This window comes from Crocuta crocuta, unplaced genomic scaffold (genome assembly GCF_008692635.1).
Source record: "Crocuta crocuta isolate KB4526 unplaced genomic scaffold, BGI_CrCroc_1.0 scaffold30, whole genome shotgun sequence".
NCBI classification, from domain to species: domain Eukaryota; kingdom Metazoa; phylum Chordata; class Mammalia; order Carnivora; family Hyaenidae; genus Crocuta; species Crocuta crocuta.
The window spans coordinates 1,489,146-1,516,130 of record NW_027528345.1 but is presented as its reverse complement, the minus strand read 5'-3'; the positions used below and the strand labels follow the sequence as shown (position 1 = coordinate 1,516,130).

At 38.3% G+C, this 26,985-nt stretch overlaps 1 protein-coding gene across 1 annotated transcript in view; it reads left to right on the top strand.

Annotated features, from left to right (window-relative positions):
- The window catches only part of SLC2A13 (solute carrier family 2 member 13), a 362,746-nt gene that overhangs the window by 145,218 nt on the left and 190,543 nt on the right, over positions 1-26,985 (top strand). The window contains exon 5 of the mRNA XM_077753652.1: positions 10,020-10,128. Within this exon, the coding sequence (XP_077609778.1) occupies positions 10,020-10,128 (109 nt within the window). The remainder of the gene's footprint in view (positions 1-10,019; positions 10,129-26,985) is intronic.

Genomic DNA, 26,985 nt, shown 5'->3' with positions numbered 1-26,985 from the left:
CTTAGAAGGAGAACCCGTGTGATTTCTTGATAATTTTTAATTTAAAACTTCCTAATTCTTTTCATCTATGGAGGAATTCTAGAGAGCTGATGGATGAAATAAATCATAGCTTCATTATTTGAGTTTTGGTGGAATACTTTACATGCAATACCACCTTTAATCATCACAATATAACTGTGAAGTACATGTTGTCACATATGTGCCATGTGAGGCTCAGAAAGCATAAGGAACCTGCCCACGGTCACACAGTTTTGACATAGCTGAACTAGACTCAGATCTAGGTGATTTGATTCCTTGGTCCCTGTTCTATTCATCATTACTTATGGTTGTAGTATCCTTTAGTAGATGCAAGTCATTCATAGTCCTAGATCTTAGTGTGTAATAGAAAAATTGGGTAGGTGAGAGGCTATTTATATCACTAAGAATGATGACTTGTTATGAAAATACAACAGACCATTAGGTTAAGAGTAATATTCTTTCATTTAAAAATTGCTTTGTCCAAAGACATTATTGTTAAGAATATAGTTTAAGAAAACTATATATTTATTTTAAAAAAGGATGCCACCCTTTGCTCAAGAAAGGTTGTCTTTTAATATTTTTTTTCCTCAGCAACATACCACACTCCCATGGCCATTAGGAACTTCTGAGGTCTTATTTGAGAATTCTGGGCTAGACAGTGCATTTTATGATTGCCATCATTTATGTAGCTACCTTTAATAAAAGAGATATTTTAGAATTAAGATAAGAACAAAACAAAATTTTGGGGAAAAACTAGCATTTTAGTAGCATAAAGCCCTATCATCATCTCCTCTTATAAGTAGAGAAAAAGTCTTTGATTTAGCAACCTAGAATAATAATCACTGGATTAACACAGTCATTACATATAGGCCTTAATGTACCATGATCAGCTCACAAGCACGCATCTATAGACAACTAGCCTAACACAACATCTTGGCAAATTGATTGCCGTAGAAGGATCACAGAATGTATTGGCATAAATGCCAGACTGTGAAGGAATGATTGAGCCACATGGGGTTGAATTTATCAGTAGCAGCAGTCCATTCTTCCAAACAGAACATGTGCCAAGCGCCAGCTTGTAATCACAAACATCATCTGCCGCATATTGAAGAGGAAAACAACATAGATATGCTCAGGATCTTAGTGGTCGTTTATAATTAATCACAACATTGTTTATCAACTTACAGTGTATTCAGACTGCTTTATTCTTGAGTTCTCAATAACCATTATTTGCTCTGGTTCTTTCTCCCTCCTTCTCTCCCCTCCTTTCTCCTCATATTCATTAAACAAATATTTATTGAATTTCTTCTATTTGCATGACCTTAGGCTAAGTACAATGGGAAGCTAAACTTGAGCTATTCACCCCACCCTATGTATTTCAGTACGGAAGAGACATCCGCTACCTACCCTGCAAAACAAATTAGCCAGCAGTGAGAGCATAAGAGAGGTATAAAACTGACAGCATGAGTCAGATGACAGAATATCTTCTTTTGGAAATAGGGGTGACCTCATAGACCAGGAACACTGTAAGAGACAGAGATGTAAAAATACGAGGCTTCTTTGTGTAAAACAGGTTACCCCAAGATTGTTGGAGCATAGCATATTAGAGAAGAAGTATTGTGAGATAAATCTAGAAAAGTAGTCTAGGGCAGGTGTGTGCCCTTTATCAGCTAGGCCCTAGTGGGTCTGTTACAGAAGATTTTGAGCAGGTGAGTGAAGTAAGTGATGGGGGTATGTGTTAGCAGACAGTGTGGCAGCAGTGTGAAGAGGCGAGGTTGATCAGGCAGAGACCATATACAAGGCTTTGTCACTGAATGCAGGATGTATTTCTTAGTCGGTGTTAGTTGTTAGTGTTCTCCAAAACACAACCAGTAGGGGAACTGTGGGGGGCCGGGGGTAGAAGATTGGTTTATTATAAGGAATGGGCTCACATGGTTATGGAGGCTGAGAAGGTGGCATAGTCTGCCCGCTGCAGGCTACAGACCCGGGAGAGGGACAGTGTACGTCCCGATCTGAGGGCAGAAGACCAATGTCCCATCTCAAATAGGTGGACTGAGAGAACAAACTCTTCATTCTCGTTTTGTCTTTTTGTTCTCTTTAGACCCTCAGCGGATTGGATGATGCCCTCCCACATTGTGGAGGGCAATCTGCTTTCCGCAGTCTACCCACTCAAATGTTCGTCTTATCCAGAAACACTCTCATAAAAACACCCAGAAATATTGTTTAGCTAAATATCTGGTCACTCTGTGACCCAGTCAATATAAAATTAAGGCCTACTGCCTGCCAGGAAGTTTATTATCTCTAATCCTGGTAATGGTCAGTGCTCCTACTCCACTCACTTAGTTGAAGAGAAGATACAGGCTTAGTGAGGCTGAGTACCCTGCTGAATACCTCCCAGTGGCCAAGCAGTGGGGTTGGAATTTTAGGCCTGGTCTGTGGATTCACCGCCATCCTCTGCCCTACACTGTCTCACCTATGAGCTGGCTGAGAGTCCAGCTGGGGCAGCAGAGAGCTGGGGAGCCACAGATGCAAAAACAAAAGAAAAATTTCTGCTGTTTTGTGGAAAGAAAAGAGGCACACACACATTCATTTTCGTTAGAATTTAGCAACTTGCTGGGTATGGAAAGTAGGAAGAGGGAATGAATAGCCAAAGACCAGGGTTTTAATCTTGATTAATTGCACGTAAGGTAAAGAGCAAGTTCGAGGTGAGGAACGATGACCTCTGTTTTTTATGTACTTGAGCTGGCATGCCTTTTCTGGGTCCTTCTCTAGGCCTGAATCCCATACTGTACATATACCTCTGTTAGAGCACTTAAGCTACTGTGGAGTAGCTTATTTAATTTCTTTTTTTATTTCTGTGGGTGACTCCCTGTCCACCCCAATAGTAGGAGCTCGTTCTGGGCCTCCTGGGGTTTTGTGCATAGCATAGAGTAGGCTCACAGAACATGCTTCATGTGTGATATGTAAGCTGGGAGCACTTGGTCACAGAGGCAGGAGGGAACAGTGCAAGTCCAAGGAAGAAGATATTTTGAAATGCATGTTGCAAAACTATAACTTGGACCCAACTAGTGAACGAAAGACTTCCCCGGCAGCACGGAGGGCCTGCTCCACAGACACACTGAATTTATCATGAAACAAGCATGGTCCGTTTTCCTAATTATTTGCAAATGATGCTCACCTCCCTGGAGATGGGAATGGAGGATGGAGTAGAGTAAAGTGAATGTTCTGAAATCGGTTAAGGCGGGGGACTGTGGCAAGTGAGGCCATGAAAAAGAGAAAAAGAGGAGGTTAGGGGATCAGTCATGAGCACGGAGCATGTTTATTACTGTAGCATGAAAGTGCTTCAATTCTGTGTTTTGTTAAACTGTGCACAGTTATTGACTTTTTTTTTATGCTAAGGAAAATAAGCTTAAGGATGCATATGAAACTTCTTGTCACTTATGAATGAACCAGAAGGTAGCTCAAGTCATAGCTCTACACACTTATTGGTTTGTGACCTTGGGAAAGTCATGTGATCCCTCTGTGCTCCTTTGCTCATTGACACCAAATGCTCTCACCTACTTATGGCTCTTCTGATGATGAAAATTGGTTCATGAAGAGCTGTTGAAATATTAAAGAACCCATTGAGATTTGAGCAGACGTCTTGAAATCCTCATTGATCTGTTGGTGTCACTGCGGCTGGCACACCTACCTTCCCGAGGTCCTGTGGAGCGTGAGAACTGTGTCCTCTAGTTGTGCCAGGAGAGGACTGTGGTGTTGGGTTCTTGCTGAGCTTGATTGCAGCCCAGTCATGGAGCCCCAAATTGGGGAACAGGGAGGGTAGTCTTGGAAGCTGAGCAGTGATTCTTTTGCTCCCAGGGAGGGCCCTACTTTTCTCCACAGAGCATCTTTCCTTATAACAAGTAATTTAGTCTGTGAAGACTGTCAGCAGTGGGGAAGCCGCCTACAGTTTGCATCTTGTAATTCATTAGTCATATTGTGTTCTCCTTCTTATCCTTTAAGTTTTCTGTAGTACGTGGCAAAGTCTACAAATAAATGAAACAAAAGGAAAGGGAAGAATAAGAGCAAGGGAAATCTTGAAGAGATTCCAGGGGTCCTGCATCCTCGACAGTTCTCACTTGATAATCTAGCAGCTGTCTTCATCAGTCCAGTTTATTCAAATATTGTTGTTGCTTCCAATTAATAATTCCTTTATGCCCTTATTTAAGTGAAGGTTGTGGTCTTTGAAAGCTTGAATATTTTCCTTAGCAACGATTTCACCATGTCAGCCCTTTTGACATAGTTTATTTGTAAAGTGGTGTGTGTGTGTTTGTGTGTGTATGTTACGTTTTAGTAGATCTAGTGAGGTATAATTTACATATAATAAATGGTAAATAATGAAGGCTTATATGTTGGTACGTTTTGACAGGTGTGTACACTGCGGAACCCTCACCACTGTCAAGACGTGACCATATCCTTGCCCCTCAAAAACTTTCTTTCGTGCTCCTTTTTAACTCTTCCCTGTACAAACAACTGCTGATCTGCTTTCTTTAAAAAAATTTTTTTTAATGTTTATTAAGAGAGAGAATCCCAAGCTGGCTCTGCCTCTGTAAGCGCAGAGCCCAGCGTGGGGCTTGGTCTCACAAATTCGTGAGATCATGACCTGAGCTGAAATCAAGAGTTGCACACTTAACTGAGCTACCCGGGTGCCCCTGATCCACTTTCTGTCAAAGCAATGAGACTTGGAAAAAAGTTTTTAACTTTGAACTTAGTATGTTTAAGTAGCTTATAGTATATTCAGACTATTTTCTTAGTTAAGTTTGGAAGATTCTGTCTTTTATTTTTTTTATTTTTTTTTTTAAATATTTTTATTTATTTCTAGGAGAGAGAGAGAGACAGCGTGAGCAGGGGAGGGTCAGAGAGAGAGGGAGTCACAGACTGAAACAGGCTCCAGGCTCCGAGCTGGCAGTCAGCACAGAGCCCGATGCGGGGCTCGAACCCATGAACCGCGAGATCATGACCTGAGCAAAAGTCGGACGCTTAACCAACCAAGCCACCCAGGCGCCCCTGGAAGATTCTGTCTTTTAGAGAATGTGCCTATTACATCTAAGATGTTGAATTTGATGCCACAAAGTTTTTCCTAATATTCCTTTATTATCTTTTAAATATCTGTAGAATCTGTATCAATTACATTTCTCTTACTCATGATATTAGTAACTTGTATCTTCTCTTTGTTTTTTTTCCTGATTGATCTATGTATTAGCTTCCTATGGCTGATGTAAAAAATCACTACAAACTTGGTAGCTTAAAATGGAAAAAAATTTATTCTCACTGTCTAGTGGCCACACATTTGAGATTTATTTCACTGGGTTAAATTCAAGGTGTTGGCAGGGTCATACTCCCTCCAGAGGCTTTAAGGGAACAATTGGTTTTTTGCTTTTCCCATTTTCTTGTGGAACCGGCATTTCGTGGCTTATGGCTTCATCAGTACTGTATCTGTGTTCATGGCCACATTGCTTTTCTCCCATCCTATCCTGATTCTCCCTTTGCCATGTCAGAATCTTTAACTTAATTACATCTGCAGAGTTATTTTATTGCCATCTAAGGTAACATGTAACAGTTTTCAAGGATTAGTTCATGTGCATATCTTTTGAGGGGCTATTATTCAGCCTACCAGAGTGTGGCTCAAAATTTATCAATATTATTTATATTACAGAGAACTAACTGGCTTTTGGTTTCATTGATTTTTTTTACCCTCCACTGTCTTTTTATCTATTTCCTGGATTTCTATTCTACACTTTACTATTTTTTTCATCTTATATTTTGGGTTTTATTTGTCTCTCTTTTCCTGGTTTTGTAAAGTGGAAGCCAAGGTCATTGCTATAAAATTTCCCTCTGTTTTACATTAACTCCATTCCACAAAGTTTCATTTGCTGTGTTTTCATATACTTTCAGTGCAAATACTTTCTAATTTCCCATTGTTTCTTTGACCCATGGAAATGTATTGTTTAGTTTCCAACATGGAGGGAATTTCCCAGTTATTTTCCAGTTATTAATTTCATTATTAACTTCATTATGGTCCAAGAGCATTCTTTTTATGACTTAAATCCCTTTAAATTAATGGAGACTGGTTTTAGAGCTGAGAATATAATCTGTCTCGGTAAATATTTCAAGACATTTACCATTCATTTACTGTTGGAAAGAATGTGTATTCTGTTCTTGGTCAGTAGAATGTTGTTTAAATGTCAGGTCAAGTTTGTTGATCATGTTGTTGAAGTCTTCGGTATCTTTGCTAATTTTCAGCCTACTTAATTGTATGAGTTATTGAAAAGAGGGTGATGAAATATTTGAGTATAATCACGGGTTTTTCTACTTCCCTTTGCTGTTGTATCACTTTTTGTTTCAAATGTTTTGAAGCTTTTATTAGGTGCATTGACATTTAAGATTGTTATGTCCTCTTGATAAATTAGTCCCTTTACTGTTACAGGTTGTACTATACCGCCTTTTTGCATGTCAGATAATTTTTTATTATATGCTAGACATTATAAATTTTATATTACTGCTGAATTTTGTACTGGGATGCTGTTCCATTGCTTAGAAGCAACGGGGTCTTGATATTTAAGCTCTTTTGGATGGTACCCAAACAGTGTTTAACCTGGTACTTTTGATTACTCTTCCTTACACTCTAGATCTCTCCCTCTGATTGGTACAAACAAGTCCTGGAATGGATTTCTTTCATTCTTTCCTGCAGCTCTCTCCCCTGCCTTGAGTACTTTCCTCACACATACCCACTCAGTGGAACACCCGAGGGGGCTGCAGATCTCCGGTGTCCCCTCTTTGTGACTCTCTTCCACCCTGGCACTCTACTCTGGCACCTCTAGCCACTTTGGCATCCCTGGATTTCGAGCTGCATCTTTTTGATTCAGGGAGACCACCAGGGTCTGCCTAACTTCCCCTCCTTGTATTGCATCCCGGAAGCTTTTTTTGAGGCATTAAGCTTGGGCAATTTTTGTCGGGCTGACTTCTTTTGTTTCCTGAATCTCAGGGGTCACTATCCTTCACTGCCTATTACCCATTATTATGAGAACTATCATCTGGTACATTTTTCATGGTTTTTAATTGGTTTCAAATTGGAGGTAAATCTGTTAACTATTACTTCCATCTTGGCTGGAAGTGGAAATCAAGAGCTGGGATTTTATTCGCAGTGTGTTCTAGTGCATTTTTAATTGCACCTGGAGACGCATCTGTAGCCTTGACTCACAGACAGCTGTTACCAGGAATGGCTACACTTAGGGGGCTGTCCATCTCATCCTTGGCTGCTGGAGAACCCACACCTGGCCAGCCGTTGTGAGTGTTAGTTGGCATGAGATGTTGAGAGTGGAGGAAGAGATGAACCCATGCTTGGTCCTTTCATCTGTTATTTTAGTACACGTTATATTTTGAGTTCAGTATGTTTTCTTGTGTGGGAATTTGTGTCTCAAAGACAAATGCTTTTTAAAAATTAAGTGTGAGGGGCGCCTGGGTGGCTTAGTCGGTTGAGCGTCCGACTTTCGCTTGGGTCATGATCTCGCGGTTCGTGGGTTCGGGCCCCCCGTCGGGCTCTGTGCTGACTGCCAGCTCAGAGCCTGGAGCCTGTTTCAGTCTGTGACTCCCTCTCTCTCTGACCCTCCCCTGCTCACGCTGTCTCTCTCTCTCTCTCCTAGAAGTAAATAAAAAAAAAAAAAAAAAATTAAGTGTGAAATGTTTGCATACACTAAATGGTTTTAATTACAAAAATAAAGTGTAGGAAGTAGAGCATGACATTTTAAATTTTCACTTATGAACAGTCAACCAATTAATATGTTTGATTTTTTTCTTCTGCTTCATATCTTCTGTGATAAAAAAATATTAATGATAGTTTTCATTTAAGTCAATTTTACTGCCTAATGAAGCTGGGCTTATAATTTTAATGAAAGGAAAAGCTTTCCTTTTATTTATGCATAATCAGATGTGGACTACTGTGACCAGAATTTATCTGTATATTAAAGCCAGTCTAATAACAGAATGGCTATTGTTTATTTTTAGCAGGAAATCAAAACCAAGAAAAAGTTAAAAAGTCAGAATTATAAAAACTGGAAGATAAATATGTGACATTTGTACAATAGTACATATCTTGTTATTTAGACAAGTCAAACTTTAAACCTAATTTGTCCTTATTTTCTCTTTATTTCTCTGTCCCCTAAAATCATCTGCCCATCGAATCATGGAACAGTTTAATAGTGAAAGTAGATGCCAGCTGCCCACAGATCATAATAGATTCCTTACAAAGCACCAGTTTTTAGTCTGTGGAGGCTCAGTGCTAAAAGATAAAAAAGGGATTTTATTTGTTTCTGTTTTGTTGTCGTTGTTGTTTTAAATTTTCCACAGTATACAATGTAAATGATAATCTTTTTCACTTAATTTTTTTTTATTTATGGAAATGGGTGTATCTTTTTATGATGCTGTGTATGTTTTTCAGGTTGTGGCTCATTTATAGATAGCTCAATTTGCAGGCAAACCTGCTACCTTTCAGACAACTGATCCAGATATATTTCATGATTATCACAGTAAAGCTTTGGAAATCTACCTATTTCACATAGCCTTTCTGATACACTGAGTTTTAATACTGCTTTACCTGAAACTAAAACGGTTGACATTTACAATACTTTCACCCTCCTTTCTAAATGGGCTGTCGCTGCATTAAGGATACTGTCTGTATCCTGTCTTACCATTTCAGGACAAAATCATTTGCAGGAAATCAGTTTTTTTCATGTGATTTTAATCACATCCATGCAAAGATGAATGAATATTCTCACTCCGTTAATGCTCAGTTCTAATTAATACCCTGGCTCAACATCCCATATTAGCTTTTATTGCCAAGACAACAGCATATTTTATTCCATTTTTGTGAACTGGAATATTAGATTTCCTAAAGGTTCTTGAAATGGTAAAATTTCCTTGGATTTTGAACTTGACTTGGTTTAGAGTTTACTAATGAAACTTGGCCTCCAGTAAGATTGCCTCTAATTAAGCAGTTAACATTCCAGTGATCCTAGGCCATCTCTTCTAACAGTGGGAATAGCATAGGTCCTGGGAGTCAACTCTGGCCCGCCCCATCAGGGCACTCTATAGGATGCCTCTTAAACCTGAGGTAAAGGTGTACTTGAAGTACTTCTGGGACTAGAAGGGATACTTTTAGTAATTATGCCCAGACAGTACTACGTCAGTAAGGCTAGTTACCTTACATAAGGCCTCTGAGGCTCATATCTACAGCTCTTCTGATTAGAGACCAAGGCATCTGTGCCATTTTGAAAACCCATTTATATTTTAAAAAGATCACTGAATGCCACTTAGGGAACTATTCAAAATCTAGAAATTATATATCCTAAAATGGACATTATTTTTTTTCTTTTATTATCTTTTGGGTAACATTTATTAATAGTATAAACCATATAAAGCATAACCAAGTCTGATACCTTGCCCAAATTTCTTAACTTTAATTGAATAGATTGGAAAGAATTTTGTTACTTAAGTCAAATAAATTGGAATGAATTCTGTTCCTTGTTTAATTGTTTTTAATGAATGCCATTCTTTTGGTTGATTAAAGCAATTTGCCAGTAACTTTGTAAGTAGTCCCACATTGAATGGATTTTAAATAATAATTAATTGCCAAGGAAGTGGAAAAATGAAGAGTAGTTAATGCAGTTTGTAGGGATTTAAGGAAGAATAATTTCTGACAGTTCCAATTATGTAAGTCTTCCTAGAACTGGTAAATTGCTTTAACCTGAATTGTTTCTTGTTGCTTTTACAGTTTAAACTCAAATATATGCCGAGTCTGTTTTAGAAAATATATCGTGCCCAGATTTCTGTAAACCTATGTATATTCCATTTTACAATGCTCAGTTATTCACAGAGATTTGGGGAAGTTGATCCTAATGGGAACAGTGACTGTGGGACATGAAAATAATAGATGTGTCCTTCTTTTTCTTTCTTTTTTAAAAAAGCTGGACCTGTGATCTGCAGAATGCTGAGTTATCCCCCAACTCGCCGAGCTTTAATTGTGGGTTGTGGTCTGCAAATGTTCCAACAGCTCTCAGGCATTAACACCATCATGTATGTATTTCTTTCCTGGCTTTTTACTGAAAAGATTGTGAAGGAATTATTTTTCATGGGAAAAAAAAAGAATAGGACTTTTGGTGATTTGTTATATTAGTTTTGTAGGATCCTCCTTTTAGAAGATACTTTACAGTTTTTAATCCTATCAATGTGTGGTTTAGAAGGAGGTGATCTATTTTGTTTTATTTTATTGGCTTTATTTGATTTCAGAAATTTTTCTTATACATCATCTGGTACTTCCTTATATTCTGAGCTAATGAATGTATCATTTTCATAAGCCATTACTTGATGCTGTTAGAAAGTGAAACAAAAGGCAAACACCTGGCCTTGCCCGGGATTAACGGGCACTCAGATAACTAGTTCCTTTCCTTTTGGGGCAGTCAGTTACAATGCAGTGTGCTGAGAACATTAATAGAAGATGTTTATTACCACCAGAGTGGGAACAGAGAAATGGGGAAGACACCAGTGTATCTTATTGTCTAGTTTTCAGGTTAAGCCCCAAAGCTGAACGGGTTTGGGGATGGAGCAGGATGAATAGGTTGTACCATGTTTCATTCAGTCAACATTAAACCCATTTTTTATGACCTATTTTATACAAGACACACAGGAATTAAGAAGATAGACATGGTTCTTGGCCTCATACAGTATGTAGGCTGGAGTAAATAAACTTACATTTTAATATAGAGTTTCAAATTGTGACAACGGCTGTGCAGGAGTATTCTAGTCTTCCACAGAATACACTTTTAAGATCCTAGGTAATAGAACGTGGGTTAGAGATAAGTCATGAGTTTTGCAGAGAAACTAGTTGTTGGGTGAAAACCTGCTAAATCTTAGAAAATTCTCCACCACAACCTATTGGTTAAATTAACCAAATTATTGGTTAAATTATTCACCAAAAATACAAATTATGTAAAATTCAAATTACTTGGTAAACCATTTGTATTTAGGACTCTTGATATTTTCCTTTGAAGTCACTTGAGATAATGATGACTTATTTAGTGATAATTTGAGAAGAGTGAGTTGGTCAAAATAATTACTAAAAATAATGATTAGGGCCCAATGACCTATTAGATTAAATAAGGGTTTGCTAAGAAACTCCACTTTAAACAGTTCCACACTCTTGGTGAATTTGATCTGAATCCTAGTCCTTGATAGACTCCAACTTCCTGGATTACATTTTTAATATTTGGACCTCTCCTCCTTCCCTCTAATATGTGTTTTCATCTTTCCTCACCTTTATCAGCTCTATAAAGGTCTGTCAGGACAGTACCCAGCATGTTTGTTTGTCTTCTGGGTGTATGTGCCACGACAGTTCTGTGTCCACCATCCTAAGTGTGGTGATGGAACAGAATTGTAACGCAGCCAACACCATACTTTCAAATAATGCAGTGCAGTGATACCCTATGGGAAGATCTATTTTATCAACCTAACTTAAAATGTATTCTCTGTTTCTTTTGTTTGTTCTGACCTTTTCTGGGCATTTACATATGACAAAGTAAAGTTTTGTTGTGTTTTTTTGTATTCCTATAAAACATCACAAAGCCAACTCTCATTGATGGGTAGTGGCTAAGGGCAGTGTGTTCCTAGTTGAAATGACTGTCATAGTCCATTCATAGATAACTAGCATAAACCATGCTGATTAAGGTTTTCATTTTTTTAAAGTTTATTTCATTTTGAGAGAGAGAGAGAGAGCGAGAGCGTGCAAGTAGGGGAGGGGCAAAAAGAGGGAGACACAATCCCAAGCAGGTTCCATGCTGCCAGCACAGAGCCCCATGTAGGGCTCCAACTCCTGAATCATGAGCATGACCTCAGCCGAAATCAAGAGTAGAATGCTTAACTGACTGAGCCATCCAGGCACCCCAAGGTTTTCAGATTTTAATAAGGCATTTAATTCTCCAAATACTCTGTCTTCTCACAGTAAGATCAAGTGATAGGCGCCTAAGAACCTGATATTCCTTAATATTTATGGTTGTCATTGTGTGCTTTGCTTATTACAAACTGTACATAATAGAGGTATGTTGTCATACAGCTTTTGCTTGCAATCGAGTATTAATCCTGGAAAGTAGGAAGAATAAAATAAAGTAAATGAGGGCTCGATTTAGATTGCTTCTCTGTGATGCAAAACAGATGGCCAACTCCCTGAAGAAATTGATACGACATTTTAATGTCTTGAGGTTAGAGGATTAGACACTTAAATGAAAGACACCTGTGATAAATAACTGCTGGTTATTCATAATACACAGCTTCAAACATTCATATTTTAAGTCCATAAAACTTAATGCACATCTTTCATTATACCAGACTGCCTGCTATCAACATCTGGATGGAAGATGACTAATCTGGAAGTCTCCTATAGTGTGTTTTCTTCTCCTCTTTCTAGTCTGTATTGGGGCATGCATGTGTCCTTTTTCCATTCTTAAGATTCAGCAAATACTATCATAAGTTTTGTTTCTTCTAATTTAAAGTAATCTCTTAACTGGAGTCTATTAGTTTATATTTTGTTGTTTTTAGTAGAAAATATTAATTACATTTTTTCTTATTTTAAAAAAGATCTCATTTTGTTAATTTGAATTTCTGTTTTTATGGATATTCCATTATGTGTATTTCATTACTCTTGCTCTTTCTTTCCATCTTTTTTCCTGCTCAGTAGGCAACAAAGTAGGCAGTGCTCTTCAGTATTTACAGCCCAAACTTAATAGTCATTAGAAGTTGAAATCTTTTTACAAAGCCCATCCTTCAACCTTAGAGTTTGTGTGAACCTGAAATATGGGGTATTTTTGAATTCTATTTCTCACCAAGAAAAGTTCATAGGAAGATCATATGGAAAAATAGTGAAAGATAAATCATTTTTCCAATTGTATTATATAATCTTACCATGTTTACTTTTCTTTTTCCTCATAGAATTTTTGTTTCTATCTGCATGACCTATTTAGCTTCCTACCTCACTCAAGGAAATAGATTTTCTTCTTGGTATATTTAATTTTCACATCCTCTACCATGAAAAAAATAATTGTGTGTGTATATGTCTAAGTACTTTACATTTGTATGATAACTCACATTTATAGCCTAACCTATACCTTATCTGCTATCTGTCAGTGAGCTTCTAAGTTCTTAAAAGCATTACATACTTTAGAGACTCCATTTAACTTTTAGAAGAAACAATTTTCTAATAAGATTTTAATCACTTAACAATTTCAAACATGCTGAATAGATTATTTTCTTTTCACAGGAGAGAAAGAATAGAACAAATGGAGTACTAACATTCCTAACATAAAAGTGTTTGTATTATTTCACTATATCTCACAGGCCAATAAAATATTTCCACATGTGTTAAAGAGGAGAGGAGTGATATATGAGTTGGTAATGATTAACCTGAGGAAGCTTTCTTAAGAAACCCTTACTGTGATCTGTTCTAACCTCTATGAAGTCAAGAAAATTTCCATTTCCTATCTAACAAATTTAATCTGGTGACTGTTAATACTCGAACCCTTCCCACATTATTATTATTATTACTACAGCCAAAATGTGTGTATGTGTGAAAGGGAGAGAAGGAGAAAAAGTATGAAAAATAAGGAAAATACCTGGTTGTTTAGAGGTTTGATAGCATGTTTGCTTCTTTTGAGCAACTTATAATAAGCTATATCTTGATACATTCTTATGATCATGTAATCAGTCCATCTTGGACAGGTGGGGGTTATCACATTTTTACCTGGGAAGACCACCAAGTGGTTAAATGGTTCACTTTAAGGTTACACAGAAGATCAGTAGTAAAGAGGAGAAGGAAATACAGAAATTTAAGCTTCTGAGTCAGCTTCAGGTAAAAAAAGATTGTGAGGGAATAAATTTCTTTTGGGTACTCTGTGCCAGTCCTCCACTTTTAAGCTATTCTTCTTTTAGATTAAGGTTCCCAGATTTATCTCTTCCTACTCTTCCCTTTTATACTGCCTCAGAGTGGGGGTGGGAAGTAAGCATTTATATTGAATAGGCAGTCATTCTTACTTCCATAGTTGCATTCCCTTAATCCCCAGGTGGTCTCTTCTTCAAGAGATAATAAAGGCTTTTGGGAATTAGGTCTTATAGTAATAATGTTAAGGGCTATCATTCATTGAACATTAAATATCAGATACTACTCTATCATGTACTAACTCACTTAAACGTTAACAGAAAAAGGAAAAAAATAGGACAAAACTGTTAGCCCCTCTAATGATGTAATTATATATTATCATGATAATAAACATTTCTACTGCGTTACATATGTAACACTATAAAGTATTTTTATAGACATGATCTTTCCAGATGTCCATAAAAATTCTGTCAGGTAGGCAGGGCCAGTTCTTCTGTTTATTCTGTAGCTAAGGAGACTAAGGCTTAACAAGTTACATGAGTTGTTCATTGTCATGCTGTTAATAAGTTTTAGCAGTGAGGGTGGAACCCTGATTTTCTAACTCCAGATCCCATGAACCACTCTTTAGTTTTAGAACATCTGAAATACGCAGAGCTGCCTGTTTAAAGCTTGTCTGGGGGTAATGTAAGGTAAGAAATCAAAGTTAGTGGCACTTAGTACCATCCCAGGATTAAAAAAGAATGTAGAATGATTTTGTGTATTCATCTCAAGAATCTTAAGCTCATTACATTCTTTAATCTCCTGGTGTCCAGTTAAGTAAGCCCTTTGCTTTCTACCCTGATCTAGAGTTCCTGGACAAACCAGCCAGATCAGTGGCTGGGTGGGGCATTTATATTTGTTAATCATGCTTAATTAATTTAATTTGAGAAGGGTAGTACTTCTGAATCTGTTCCATTCTCATATTTTATCCCCAACAAACTCTCCCAGTATAAAAAATGATCACGCAGTCAGGAAGCATGGCCCAGAAAGCAAGCATGGCCAGATGGTGGTAAATGTAGAGACAAATAAAGGTGACAGGAAATAAGAAGAAAACAATAAGGATTTATGCATTCTCCTGTTGTAAATCTGAGCCAGAGGTAAGGTTTTGCGCTCTGAGATTTTCAGCAGGCAGAATGAACGGACCAAAGCATCTGCTCACTAATGTGAGCATTCTCCTCCCTCCGATGCCTTGGTAGGGCTCTGAACCTAATCCAGAAAAGCTGTTGAATGATAATGTACTTACCTTGGTGGAATGCCTCAGGATGAGTGTGTTTTGTAGTCATTTGTGTTTATTGGATGAAAGTGATTAAACAGATGAGAAATGGTGAAGGTTCAGTGTTCACTCCTTTGCAAGATGAGTTTAATGTGTTGGGAGGAATATTGGCCCAGGAATCTGGAGAGAATTAGTTTCAAGATCTGTCTCCCCAGTGGGGCTTTAGGCATACCAGTCACTTGCCTTCATTCTAATTACCTGTCAAGTGAAGTAGATGTGCTTTAATGTACATTTGATGAGGAAAAATGGGGTTTCTAAAATGGAAGCTAAATCATTTGTGTTTGAAATACTTTAAACCTTTCTTGGATGAAAAGTTATCACACTGCAGGAGATCAGTTTTAATCTAAAAAGAAAAATGTATTTTGTTGACATAAGTTTTGGAAGATTGGTTAAATGCTTGTCATTGTCCTAGATTCTTAGCACCTTATTTGTTAAGACCACATTTTTATTTCGAAAGCATATCTTTTTAAGAAGGACGATCTTGGTTATAGTTGACAGTGATTTGTCCCAAAATTGTGTAGCAAACCTATGACCTGATGTACGAGAACATGGCTTCCATAATGTAGTAAGGGTAGGTGCAAGCCCAGTCAACTTCACTGGCCTCTCAAATTATGTACAAAGGAAAAGATGCAACTTCTACCTTTGGAGTCTAAAGCCATTTTTCATGACAAATCACTGTCTTAAAGAACAAAACAAAGGATTCTCATCACATGAAGCTCTAAATAGAAGGGCTTTGTAGTGCTTCTAATTGCTTTCCATTTCCCTGGGTATACGTTGTGATCCCAGTAAGCAGTTAGAGTTCAGATCCTGCTGAGGAATAGTGTAGAATGTGCTTCAGCCCTATTCCAGGAGTATTTCTTCATCATCCCCAGCCTGTCAATGTAGTGTCGTGCCTGCAGTCATTCTGGGGTTCCCTGAGCAATCTCTCCTGGGCCCAGAGCTCTAAGGACCTAAGAAGAGAGACACAGGGAGTTTAACTAGAAACTGTCAGCTTCTAGAGTTAGTTTCCATAACTAGAGGAGATTCAGAGAGAGGCCAACAGCATATGGGGTAGGGCATTAAGAGCATCTGTTTAAAATCTTGCCGTATCATCAAATATGTATAAAAATAAGTTCACATGATATGGATATGGACTTTCATAGTATCTTTCCATGGTTATAGAAAATTTATTTTTGGTGAAAAAAAAAGTCACCAATCATGCAAAAAAAAGTAAGTAATAAAATGAGAGTTTTATAAGAAACGATGAGAATATATTTCCTTGAGTATTATTATCTTTCAGAGGCTTTTTTGTATAATTCACAAATAATTTTGTCTTGTCATAAGAATCTTAAAACTACATCTACTAAAGTATTCATTTATTCCTTCAATCAACATTTGCTGTATTGTTGATAGAGCTTCAAACATAATTCTTGTCATTGAGAAATCTGTATTCTGCCAGCAGTTAGATGCAAATACTTACAGCATTATAAAAGCCAAATTAATATGTTGTAGGAACACTGTAAATGGAAAGACTAGTTTTACCTGGAACATGAAGAGGACATATATACATGATTTTTTGCCATATTTTTAAATTTTCTTTGCATGTATTTGTTTTCTGACCAGAAATGCGGTGTATCAAATATTAACGCAACGTTTGGCATTAGATCTGAATTTGAAACCAAACCTAGCACACTTGCTGTGTAAGCTCTACTGCTGCTTTAACTTCTCAGAGTCTCAGTGATCTGGAAATCCAGAATAATACTTCCTGCAGTTCTTACGATGATTAAATGAAAGTAGTGTATGTGGTTCAGGCCCATGGGATGCACTGAGTCCATGTGAGCTTCATTTCTGCTCACTGTGTATTGCATTTTGTACATTCCGGGGAATCTGTGGAAAGCAGGGACATCCCACAGTTAATGCATCCTCTTTGGCTCACGCCCATTAATCCAGAGTTTGAGGCATCCTCTGTAGACACAAAATTGTTACAGTATTCTTCTTTCATGCATGTCTCTGTTTTCAGAATATAGACAGAAATCATAGTAGTGTTTTTCTTCTAACTCGCAGATATGGTAGGAGAACTGTTCCCTTCAGTATAAGGGGTGTTCTTTTTATCTTAAGTTTAAGTCAGGGAGAAAAGACCTCAGTGACCTTTGAATGATCAGAGCTAATAATGCCTCCTTAGGAGGTGGAGGATCTGTGGCCACGTATACCCCATGTGGCTTGACTTGTGGTTTATATCAAAAGATTATTGTATCCTTTTGCATGCTTTCTGAATTAGATGTGAGTTTAAGGTTCTGTGGCAATGATTGGAGATTTATCTCCATGGTTTGTTAAAGTATCAGCAACTAAGATTTCTGGGTTCTCTAGGACATCTTTGGTGATGTAAAAACCATGAGTCCCTTGCCTACCCTTTCTCTGACTCATGTTTTGCTGAAAGGTAAGTAGATGAAATAGAGATGCTGTTAGTGAGTTGAAATAGCAACATGAAATCCAGAGCTGTACCCTAGGAAATAGGCTTGCTGGGTCCATAAAGCGAACTGCCGCCCAACCCCTACCCCTCACAAATCATATGTGAATTTGAGAGTAACCAGTCTGGGTAACTCCAGGTGGACTGTTAAAAAAATTGTACAGATATTCACTTCTTTCTTCATTCTCTAAACAAGTGGATAGAAGGCACTCTGCTAGGGACTGGAGATACACAGTAGGACTTGGCCTATCCCCCGGGAACTTTGGTCTTTTCCCCTCATCTTTAAAAGAATATGCTGCCACCTGTCTTGAAAAGTTCCTTTGAAGATGAAAGAAGGCAGCAAAATACCTGCCATAGGAGGTAGTCAGATGGTGTTGGGGGGTGGGAGGGAGTTGATTCTCCTTTCCACACCCACGTTCGTTGTCCAGTCAGTAATAAGTGAGCTGGCTAGGCTCTCTCCACTTGGCCGTGGTTCTTTTAAAATTTTTCCTTTGTTGGCACATCACAGCATGTCATCTCGAGTGTCCTTCATGACTTTGCCTACTTGCTTTGCCCCTTAATGTGGGTGCTCCCCAGACCTTGGCTTAAAGCTCTGCTGGAGATTTCATCCTCTCTCATGATTTTGATGACCATCTAAATGTGAGGGATGACCTGAATCCACATTTCTACATCAGAACTGCTCTGAGATACACAATTGTATCCAACTACTGGACATTTTTCCCTGGGTACCCTACTCTCACCAGTCTCTACACGTACAAAACCAAATGCCTAGAATTTCCCTCCAGTTTTGCCTCTCCTATAATCCCTGTTGCAGTGAGGAGTGCAGCCAGCGGGCACCCAACCCTTCTTTTCATTATATGTCTGAGTTCATGCCCTGCTTTAGTAAGGGTTTATTGTATTTGCATACAGCAGAATCCCACTCAAATCTAGCTTAAGGAAAATAAAGGAGTTTGCAGTAAAGGCATAGAGACTAAAGGCAGGATGTATAGCTGGGCCTACCAAGGGACTGAACCCAGAAACTAGAGAGTCACTTGCTCATCCTCTGTGTCCACATGGTACTTTGTCCTTTCTTTTCTCTGGCTGTATGCATACTTTTCCTCCTTTCTCTTAGAGATCATCCTCTCTTTTGTTTTGTTTTTCATACTTGGTCACACTTTGCCACATAACCTTAAATGTACTTCTGAGTTCAAGCATCCACAATTAACTGACTGGAGTTGTCTCAGTTCTTAATTCCTAACAGAGAAAAATCAAGGTGGACCTACCTTAGCCCAAGTATGTGAGGCCAGGGGCTGGGCACCACTGTGGGAGGAGACTCAGAGGATTTTTCTGCCTTAACTCTCACCTCCTTCAGTCTGGCCTTATCTCTGCCTGTGAACTTTCTGAAACAAAGTGAAATCCTATCCCTTCTTGACTTAAAATCATTAGTGGTTCCCACCACTTTCAGCTCAAAGTCTAGAGCCTTTCATGTCCTGACTTTTGTTCATCTTTGCACTGCCCTGTGTGCAGCCACTTCTCACACGCTGTGCCTCCAGCTATACTGAAATCCTGTACCTCTGGTGATGCTTAAAATGAATCCTCAGTGCCTTTGTACATACCATTCTCCCAGGCCAAATTCCAGCTTGCCCTACAAGAACTCAAACTCAGGTTACATGCCATCTGCCTACATCCCTGGACTGATGTATATGATCCTCGATAGCACTCTGAGTAGATAATTGTCATACAGTTATTATGCTTTATTATCACTGTAGCATTATTTGTTTTCCCCTAAGGAGCATGTAGACAGTAAAATTTCCCTCCGTGAAGTACTCCCCAGGGAAAGGCAGCTAGATTTAGTTACTACTGCTTTGTTTTCCCTTCATTCCATTTGTAGTCAGGGTCATAGCCTAGTGGTACAAATGGATCTGTGGTGGTCTGACTGTGTGAGAATCTTTCTAGTAAGTAGCTGCAGTTATGGTCTTAGGAAAACTGCAGCTATAGCATTCAGGATTTGAGAACAGGATCTTCCAAAACCACTGCCAAATGAGTCCTGACCTTTAGAATTTGTGACCAACTGCGACAGCATTGCTAATCACTTGTGATACTGGATGGGTTCTCTTTAAGTTTAGTTTGGCCTTCAACACTGAAGATCCATGGCAACAGTTCTGCAAGTTAGATGTCTTGGTTCCTTCTTTCTCAGGACAACTGAAGAGCTAAGTTAGTGACTGCTATCCAAGTCTGTGATTATGCTTCCTGTGACTGATAGAATTGCAGGATTTCAAATGCTATTAAGCTGCTCCATTGAGAGACAAATAGTCTGATGACATGTCATTCATGGCAGGGAGAAAAATGAACAGTGTCTCTGGCTGGAACATCTTCATTTATTTTGATAAGATTATTTTGTACTGGGCAGATTAAAATATACAGAACTAAATATAAGGTGCGCCTATTTCCATTTCTGGAAAAAACACACAGTACCAGAAAACACAAAATGTATAAAGTAGATTTAACTATTCAGTTTTAACTTTAGTTTTCTGCACAGAAGTAACAGCCTTCTTACAGATTCTTCTCATGAGCTTCAGCTTCCTTAAGGCTCTCTCCTCAGGCACTTATCATAAATATGTTTGAGAAATTTAATCATGTATCTGAGACTATTTGCAAGGACTAAATTTCGCCCTGAGGCATACTTTCTTAACAAAGTGCAGAGTTTTTGTCCTTGTTACATTTTACATTGAAGTCCAGATTTCAGGGGACCATTTTGCCTCCTCTGCGGTGCCCCAGCTTGCCTGCCACTCCCCAGAGCCGGGCCCCGTCAAGGCCTTTGAGGTGGTGCCACCTGCCCTAAGGAATCAACATTCAGTTAATATTCTACCTAGAACTTTCCCCGTATATATCCTGTTCAGGGCTGGGCCAGGATGAGGGCAGACAATTAGATTGGTTTGAGTTTAGGAATAGAATTATAGTGTAGTCATTACAACAGTAGCTGTGGACCTTTGTAAAATATTTAGTCTCATTTTTTGACCCCAAGACCTTTACTTCACATTGCAAATAATAATAATAATAATAATAATAGAGGCTAAGTGGAGGAGATTACCATTTGCCAACACCTTCCTGTCACTTTTATCAGCTAAGAGGGAGTATGTTATAGCTGACTTTGGAATCAGACAGACCAACCTATTTAATAATATGGTTAGGAATAAATGAGACGCCATATTTAAGGTACTACAGTGTGACTAACTCATAGCAGTTTATTATTTATTACATTATTATTTTATTTGGCATCAGTCAGACCTGGAGTCAGATTTTGTTGTGTTTTCTGACCAGTTGTGCTGCCTTCAGTGACTTACAGCCACTCTGAACCTCAGCTTCCTTATGTGCAAACGGGATATAACCCACCTTTCAGGGTGGTTGTAGTTTCCCTCATCCATACTCCTCTCGCGAGTGGCACTGCCTTCTGTCTAAGTTGTTCCAAAGTACAGGAATCCTGTCCTTTTTTCTTTCTTCTTACTCCCCACATCCTGTCCTCTGGGAAGTTACTCCAAACCATGTTCCCAAACTGTAGCGGAGACACGAGACACTTCTCACGGGGAGGAGTGGGGGGAACCATGAGATATTTTAAATTTGTGAGGGAAACACGGACATGCCCAGACTATTACTCTTAGATAGTCTGTACCTTCATAAGCTGAACCGTTAGGTATTTCTTTTGGCTTAAGGGTGAAAAAAGTTACTGAGACATGAAGGGTTCCTTGAAGCAAGAAAAAGTAAGAACTTGAGCTCTTTCATCTATCCTTGCCCTTACCTTCATCTTCCTTACTANTGGCAGTCAGCACAGAGCCCGACGCGGGGCTCGAACCCACCAACCGCGAGATCATGACCCAAGCGAAAGTTGGACGCTTAACCGACTGAGCCACCCAGGCGCCCCCTGTTGACAGTCTCCTAACGGGTTTTCCATTGCCATGTCTACCCTCCATAAGCCAGTCTCCACAGATCAGCAAGAATGGCATTTGAAAAATAAAAAGATCTTAACTCTTCCGTTACTCAGAAACTTCTAGTAGCTTTCTACCACACTTAAAGTCAACCTAGCTCTTTGCCATGGTCCGCAGACTGCCCATTTGGCTCCCATTTTGTCCACCATCCTCATCTCTTACCCCTCGCCTCACGCCCAGTCACTAGGTCTCAGCTGCATTAGCTTTTTTTCTTTTCTTTCATCTGTTTCTCAAACTCTACACGTTTGTTGCCATCATAGAGACTTTGTGGTTGCTTTTCTTTCTGACTGGAAAGATCTTCCAATGTCACCACCTTGGGATAGGCCTTGACCCTATTCAAAAATAGCCCCCTCCTTTCATCTGTATCACTGCACTTATTTTCTTCGTAGTATTTATGATGGTATAAAATTATCTTTTACTTCTTCATTATGCTCTGTGAGAGGAGAGCCCTGATGAATCTTGTTCCTTTTGAAGTGTGCCCAGTACATAATGGCACTCAGAAAATATTGGAGATGCAAACAAATGCTTGTTCTATTTCCCTTCTTCAGAACCAGAGGACGTCATTGATGATTTTTTATCATGAAGTCTTGCTGAAATTTTGAAAGATGGGAAACTACGTGTTTGGGGGGTAATTTTAAGCCTTGGATCTTTTGTTCATCTTTCTTCAGTCAACAAAAGAAATATAGTCCTACTGTACTTTACCTTTATATGAAGTGCCTGACTTTTCTTAATCCTTAGTAAACTGATTAACAAATGGAGAGAAACAAAATCCCTTTTCTACTTCCTTCTCAACATGGTCTCTGTAGATTGGGAGGCCTCACAGTTGGAGAAATCAGAATCACCCTTGTATACCACTCATTTCATTAAAACTCAGAACTAAAACCAACATGGAAGAGAAGAGTTGATACAGTCTTTGGGTTTTTCCTTTCATCTGTTGTAGGAAATGGATGAACTAGATTGCCAAATTGTATTGTGCAGGGTCTGTTTGTAGTTCAGCGAGATGAAACTTTTTGGTAAAGGAATAGCTACCTGAGTAACAAAATGAGGACTGTACTCATTAACCTCAGTAAAATGGCAATACTGTAATAATAGAGTATTATATGTAATAAACTCAAACTATAGGAATATTTTCATAATTAGGACAAAATGCAAACAAGTAAATTTGAATAAGCATTTATAATTATAGGTGTTTATATTCTGGCTGTTTGTTTTGTGAGAGAGTGTTTTTCTCCTTCACTAGTCTTTACGGAGTCTACTTCTAACTTACTAATTGTTTGCTAAGAATTTAAAGTTCAGTTGAAAACTTGTGAATCATTTCCTAGTAGCAACGGTATGTTAAGCTGGTACACAAATCTCTTTATGCCTTACCCTATCTGAAATATTGAAACAATCATATCATTGCTGTTATGGGAAAACTTCCAAGTTACACCTCAGGATTCCGAGTATATTTTCCCTCAGCCCCAGAATTCCCGGGTAGGAGTGGAATGAAACCGCAGAGATGCTCAGGGGACCCAGGGTTCCCAAGCTGCAGCTGTGGGTATAGGTAGGTACCAGTCCCTGCTGGGAGGTGAATGGGCTTAGGAGAGATGATGGGGTGGCACCTGCCAAGGCATCAGCAAGGGGAGCTGTAGTGATGAGAACTCGTGTCCTACTCGGGTGTTGATTTTGACCTTGGTAGGGGCATAAGGAAGGACAGATGACGTAGTGCTTGTGACAGTGACTGTCAGAGATGAAGTGGGAGAAGGATCATTCCTATGTATCAGGTGTTGTATGTTGCATGTTTTTACATAGTAATTATTCCTAAAATGGATATATTAATTGATAATTCGGATGATTTCTAAAATCAGAAAAGCTTAAATGGCTAGGGCTTCTCAGCATGAATCATAGAGGAATACAGTATTTGTTTCCATATATTCATTAGAAAGCCAATTTGTGAATTAATCTGGCTATTAGAATTATATTGCTATCTTCTGTTTCATATGTATAATGTCTCAACAACTAGAAAAAAATGTTGGTTAGCTGGTTATTTTGATGGTAGAATATGAATCAAATGCCTTGCCGGAGTGAGGGTAGATCTGTTAAGCACAGGAAAGCAGGTTTTTGTATTTTGCTATTTTTAAGTTTTTTTTTTTTCCTTCAACAAACAGTGGACTATACACTTGAAGTTGGGTCATTCATGTGGGATAAAAAAGTTATTGAATTGTTTTAAGGTATTGATATATTTTTTTAATTTTAATTTTTGTATTACATATACAAAAGTCAAGGTGGTATACAGTTTGTCCAGGCAAGCAGTGGTCCGTGCCCCTCTCTTCCCCTACCTGAAGTTTTGCTCTCCAGAGGCAATTACTTTACAGTGTTTAGGTATTTCCTTCTGTAATAACATCTGTATTTCTAAATAAATAATAATTATATAAGTTTTATTGACTTTGAGTTTTGAAATTCTGAATTGACTTTACATTATGGAAGATGAAATGCTTCTTCCAATCACCTCCCCTCGCCATTCACATTCACAACCCCCCGCCCCCATGTACTTCTATCTCAGGTTTGTGGATTAATTTTTACCATTTTCATCATTATGACTACAGAAGTAGGGTTTCCAGCCCAGCGACTTAGCATGCTGCAATTACATGGACTTGACATTTGTGCTGCACGTCTTCCACTTGCTTCTCTAGTGACATGCTCCACCCTTCACCTTACCCTATGCCCCAGAGCCAGACGTAGTAGACTAAATACATTTCTAGCAATTGTTTTTTCCTCCTCTGTAATAAATAATTGTGTCCTTCTTTAATTTGCTCCGTGTTCAGTGTACCCCTCATGCATCCTTTCCACACACTCCTCAGTGGAACTATAAAACCGTGTCTTTACAGTTACACCTAGTGAGAACCATCAAGAAATCCATCCTTGTGATTCGGCTTCCCCTCCCCTTGCCTTTCTTGCAGACCTTCCTCCTGGAGCATCTATTATCCTGCTGCCTCTGATCTGGATGCTCTCTGGGCCCGGCTGGAGGAATGCTCTCTGCTTCTCTTCTGGTTAACTTCCCCGTTTGCTGCATCCCACGATCCCTTTTCAGCCTCACTCCTTCTTTTTGGGGGTTCTTATTCTACAGCAGTTGCCTGTGAAAAGCTTCGTGGGGAGTAAAAAAAAATTGAGACCACAACATCTTTTTTTTCTGTCCTCAGACTTGATTGTTGTTCTCCCTCAGAAGGTTTAAGGCCATCCGCTTTAATTTTCTGATTGTGCCTTCCAGCTGGCCTTCCCTGTGCCTGCTGTCCTCAGACCTTGCGTCTTCACTGTCTTTACACAGTAAACCTCNGTCAGTCTTCTTGGTTATAGCCCTGTCTGAAATACCTAGTACCTCCAGTTTTTGAACCTTTGCAGAGTTTTGTTACGTAAATTATCTTCTTGCCGGCTTCCTCCATTTATTCTGCTGTTGTAGGCAAGTCACCCCTTGTCTATCCTCTTTCCATCGATCAAAACTTCTAGTCTAGTGTTCTTAATCCTTGCATGCTTTAAAAAACTTTTGTTTGATGGTCATCTTGATGGAGAGGGTGAGAAAATTAAAGCTGCTGAGCTTAACTGGACTGAATTTTCATAAGCTATTGAAAAATATTAAGGAGACAAAATATAGTGAAGTTCACAATTAAAATACTTGAAACAGTTTTTTAATGAAATTAATTCTACCCTTAACATCTTCAAAAAATTTTTTAAATTTTAAGTTGCACCTGTACAGTGGAGACTCTAGCATTGTGACTCTGTTTTATCTATTCCTAGTTGATTAGAAGAAGCACCCTTAGTCCCACCACGCACACAGAATAATGCAAGCAGAGCCTGAATGGAGTATTGACAGGCTCTCATATTAAACCAGTAAATTTACATATTAGAAGTAACACGGATTTACTGTGTAGATTCCTCTAATAGGAGAAAGAGTAAGATTTTTCACCCAGTCTTAGCAAGCAAGCCTAAATTGGGCCAAAGCCTACCAAATATTAGTGCTCTGAAGTTAAACATTTTTCTGATACATGAAATACCTAGCATTTTTTTAAATTTTTGAAATGGAAAAAAGATTTTATTTGGGCAAAACATGTTTTCCCTTATAGAGATAATATTGCTGTAGGAAAGAATTTAAATGAAGTGACATAAGCAACAAATTCTTAAGTCTCTACCAGGCTCTTGTTACTAGAAATTTAATTCATTTTCAGTAACACATACATTTGATACTAAGCCTACAGTTACACATATGTTTTAATTTCTACTGTTATTTAATGGTTGTGTGTTCAATTTACTCAAAGTGATTCATTTAATTATGTGTGTTTCACGGACTTGAAGAGTATGTACTGTTTATGTCTGTATTCTGTATTTCTGTGGAAGCTCAAATGTTAAAATAAAGCAATCACATTTTATATATCTAACACAGTGCTTTGAACATAATGAAGCTTAATAAATTTGTCAGATTAATCAAAGATTAGCCTTAGCTTTTCTAAAGGTCCTTTATTATCTTTGAATATGAAATAGACTAGATTTAGCCAAGTTACTATAGCATCATATAAACACTTCTTGATTTTAAAAAGCAGTTTTTAAGGTAATGACAGCAATGAATGTTTTCTTGTTTGATATTTTATTGTTTTAAAAAATAAATTCTAACAATGTAGGCTACATATAATGAATATGCTTTTGAAGTATTTTTAACATTTTATTAAATTTAATAGAGCATGAAATCCTGAACTAACTTGATTATTCATATCTCTGTATCTTTATATAAACATCTACATATAGGTATATTTATAGAGAGAGAAAGCACCCATGCATATGGGGGAAGAGTGAAAGGAGAGAAAGTGAACGAGAATCTTAAGGGCCCTTTCTCAGCGTAGAGTGGGCCCAGATCTCCCACAACCCTGGGATCAAGACCTGAGCCGAAATCAAGAGTTGGGTGCTCCACTGACTGAGCCATCCCTGTAGGGCTTTACATATTAAGTGCCATGAGGGGAAGGCAGGGTTATGCTTTGATTAATGTGTTTATGCTCTTTCCAGGAAATATTTTAATTCCTATGACTCCAGTTTCCAATTAGTTTACTTTGTATTTAATTGTTATTCTATAGCTAAATGAAAATCTTAAACTCTGCAAGTATTTTGGGGCTAGGGATCAAAGGTAGCAATAAAGTTGTGAAATTGTATCTTTTAGAAAATCTGTAAAATGCACAAAATGTAATGGAGTATTTGATAAAGACAGAGGGAAACATTATTACTGGACTTACCAGGCCATTTGATTATGATACATGAACTAAAGACTTTT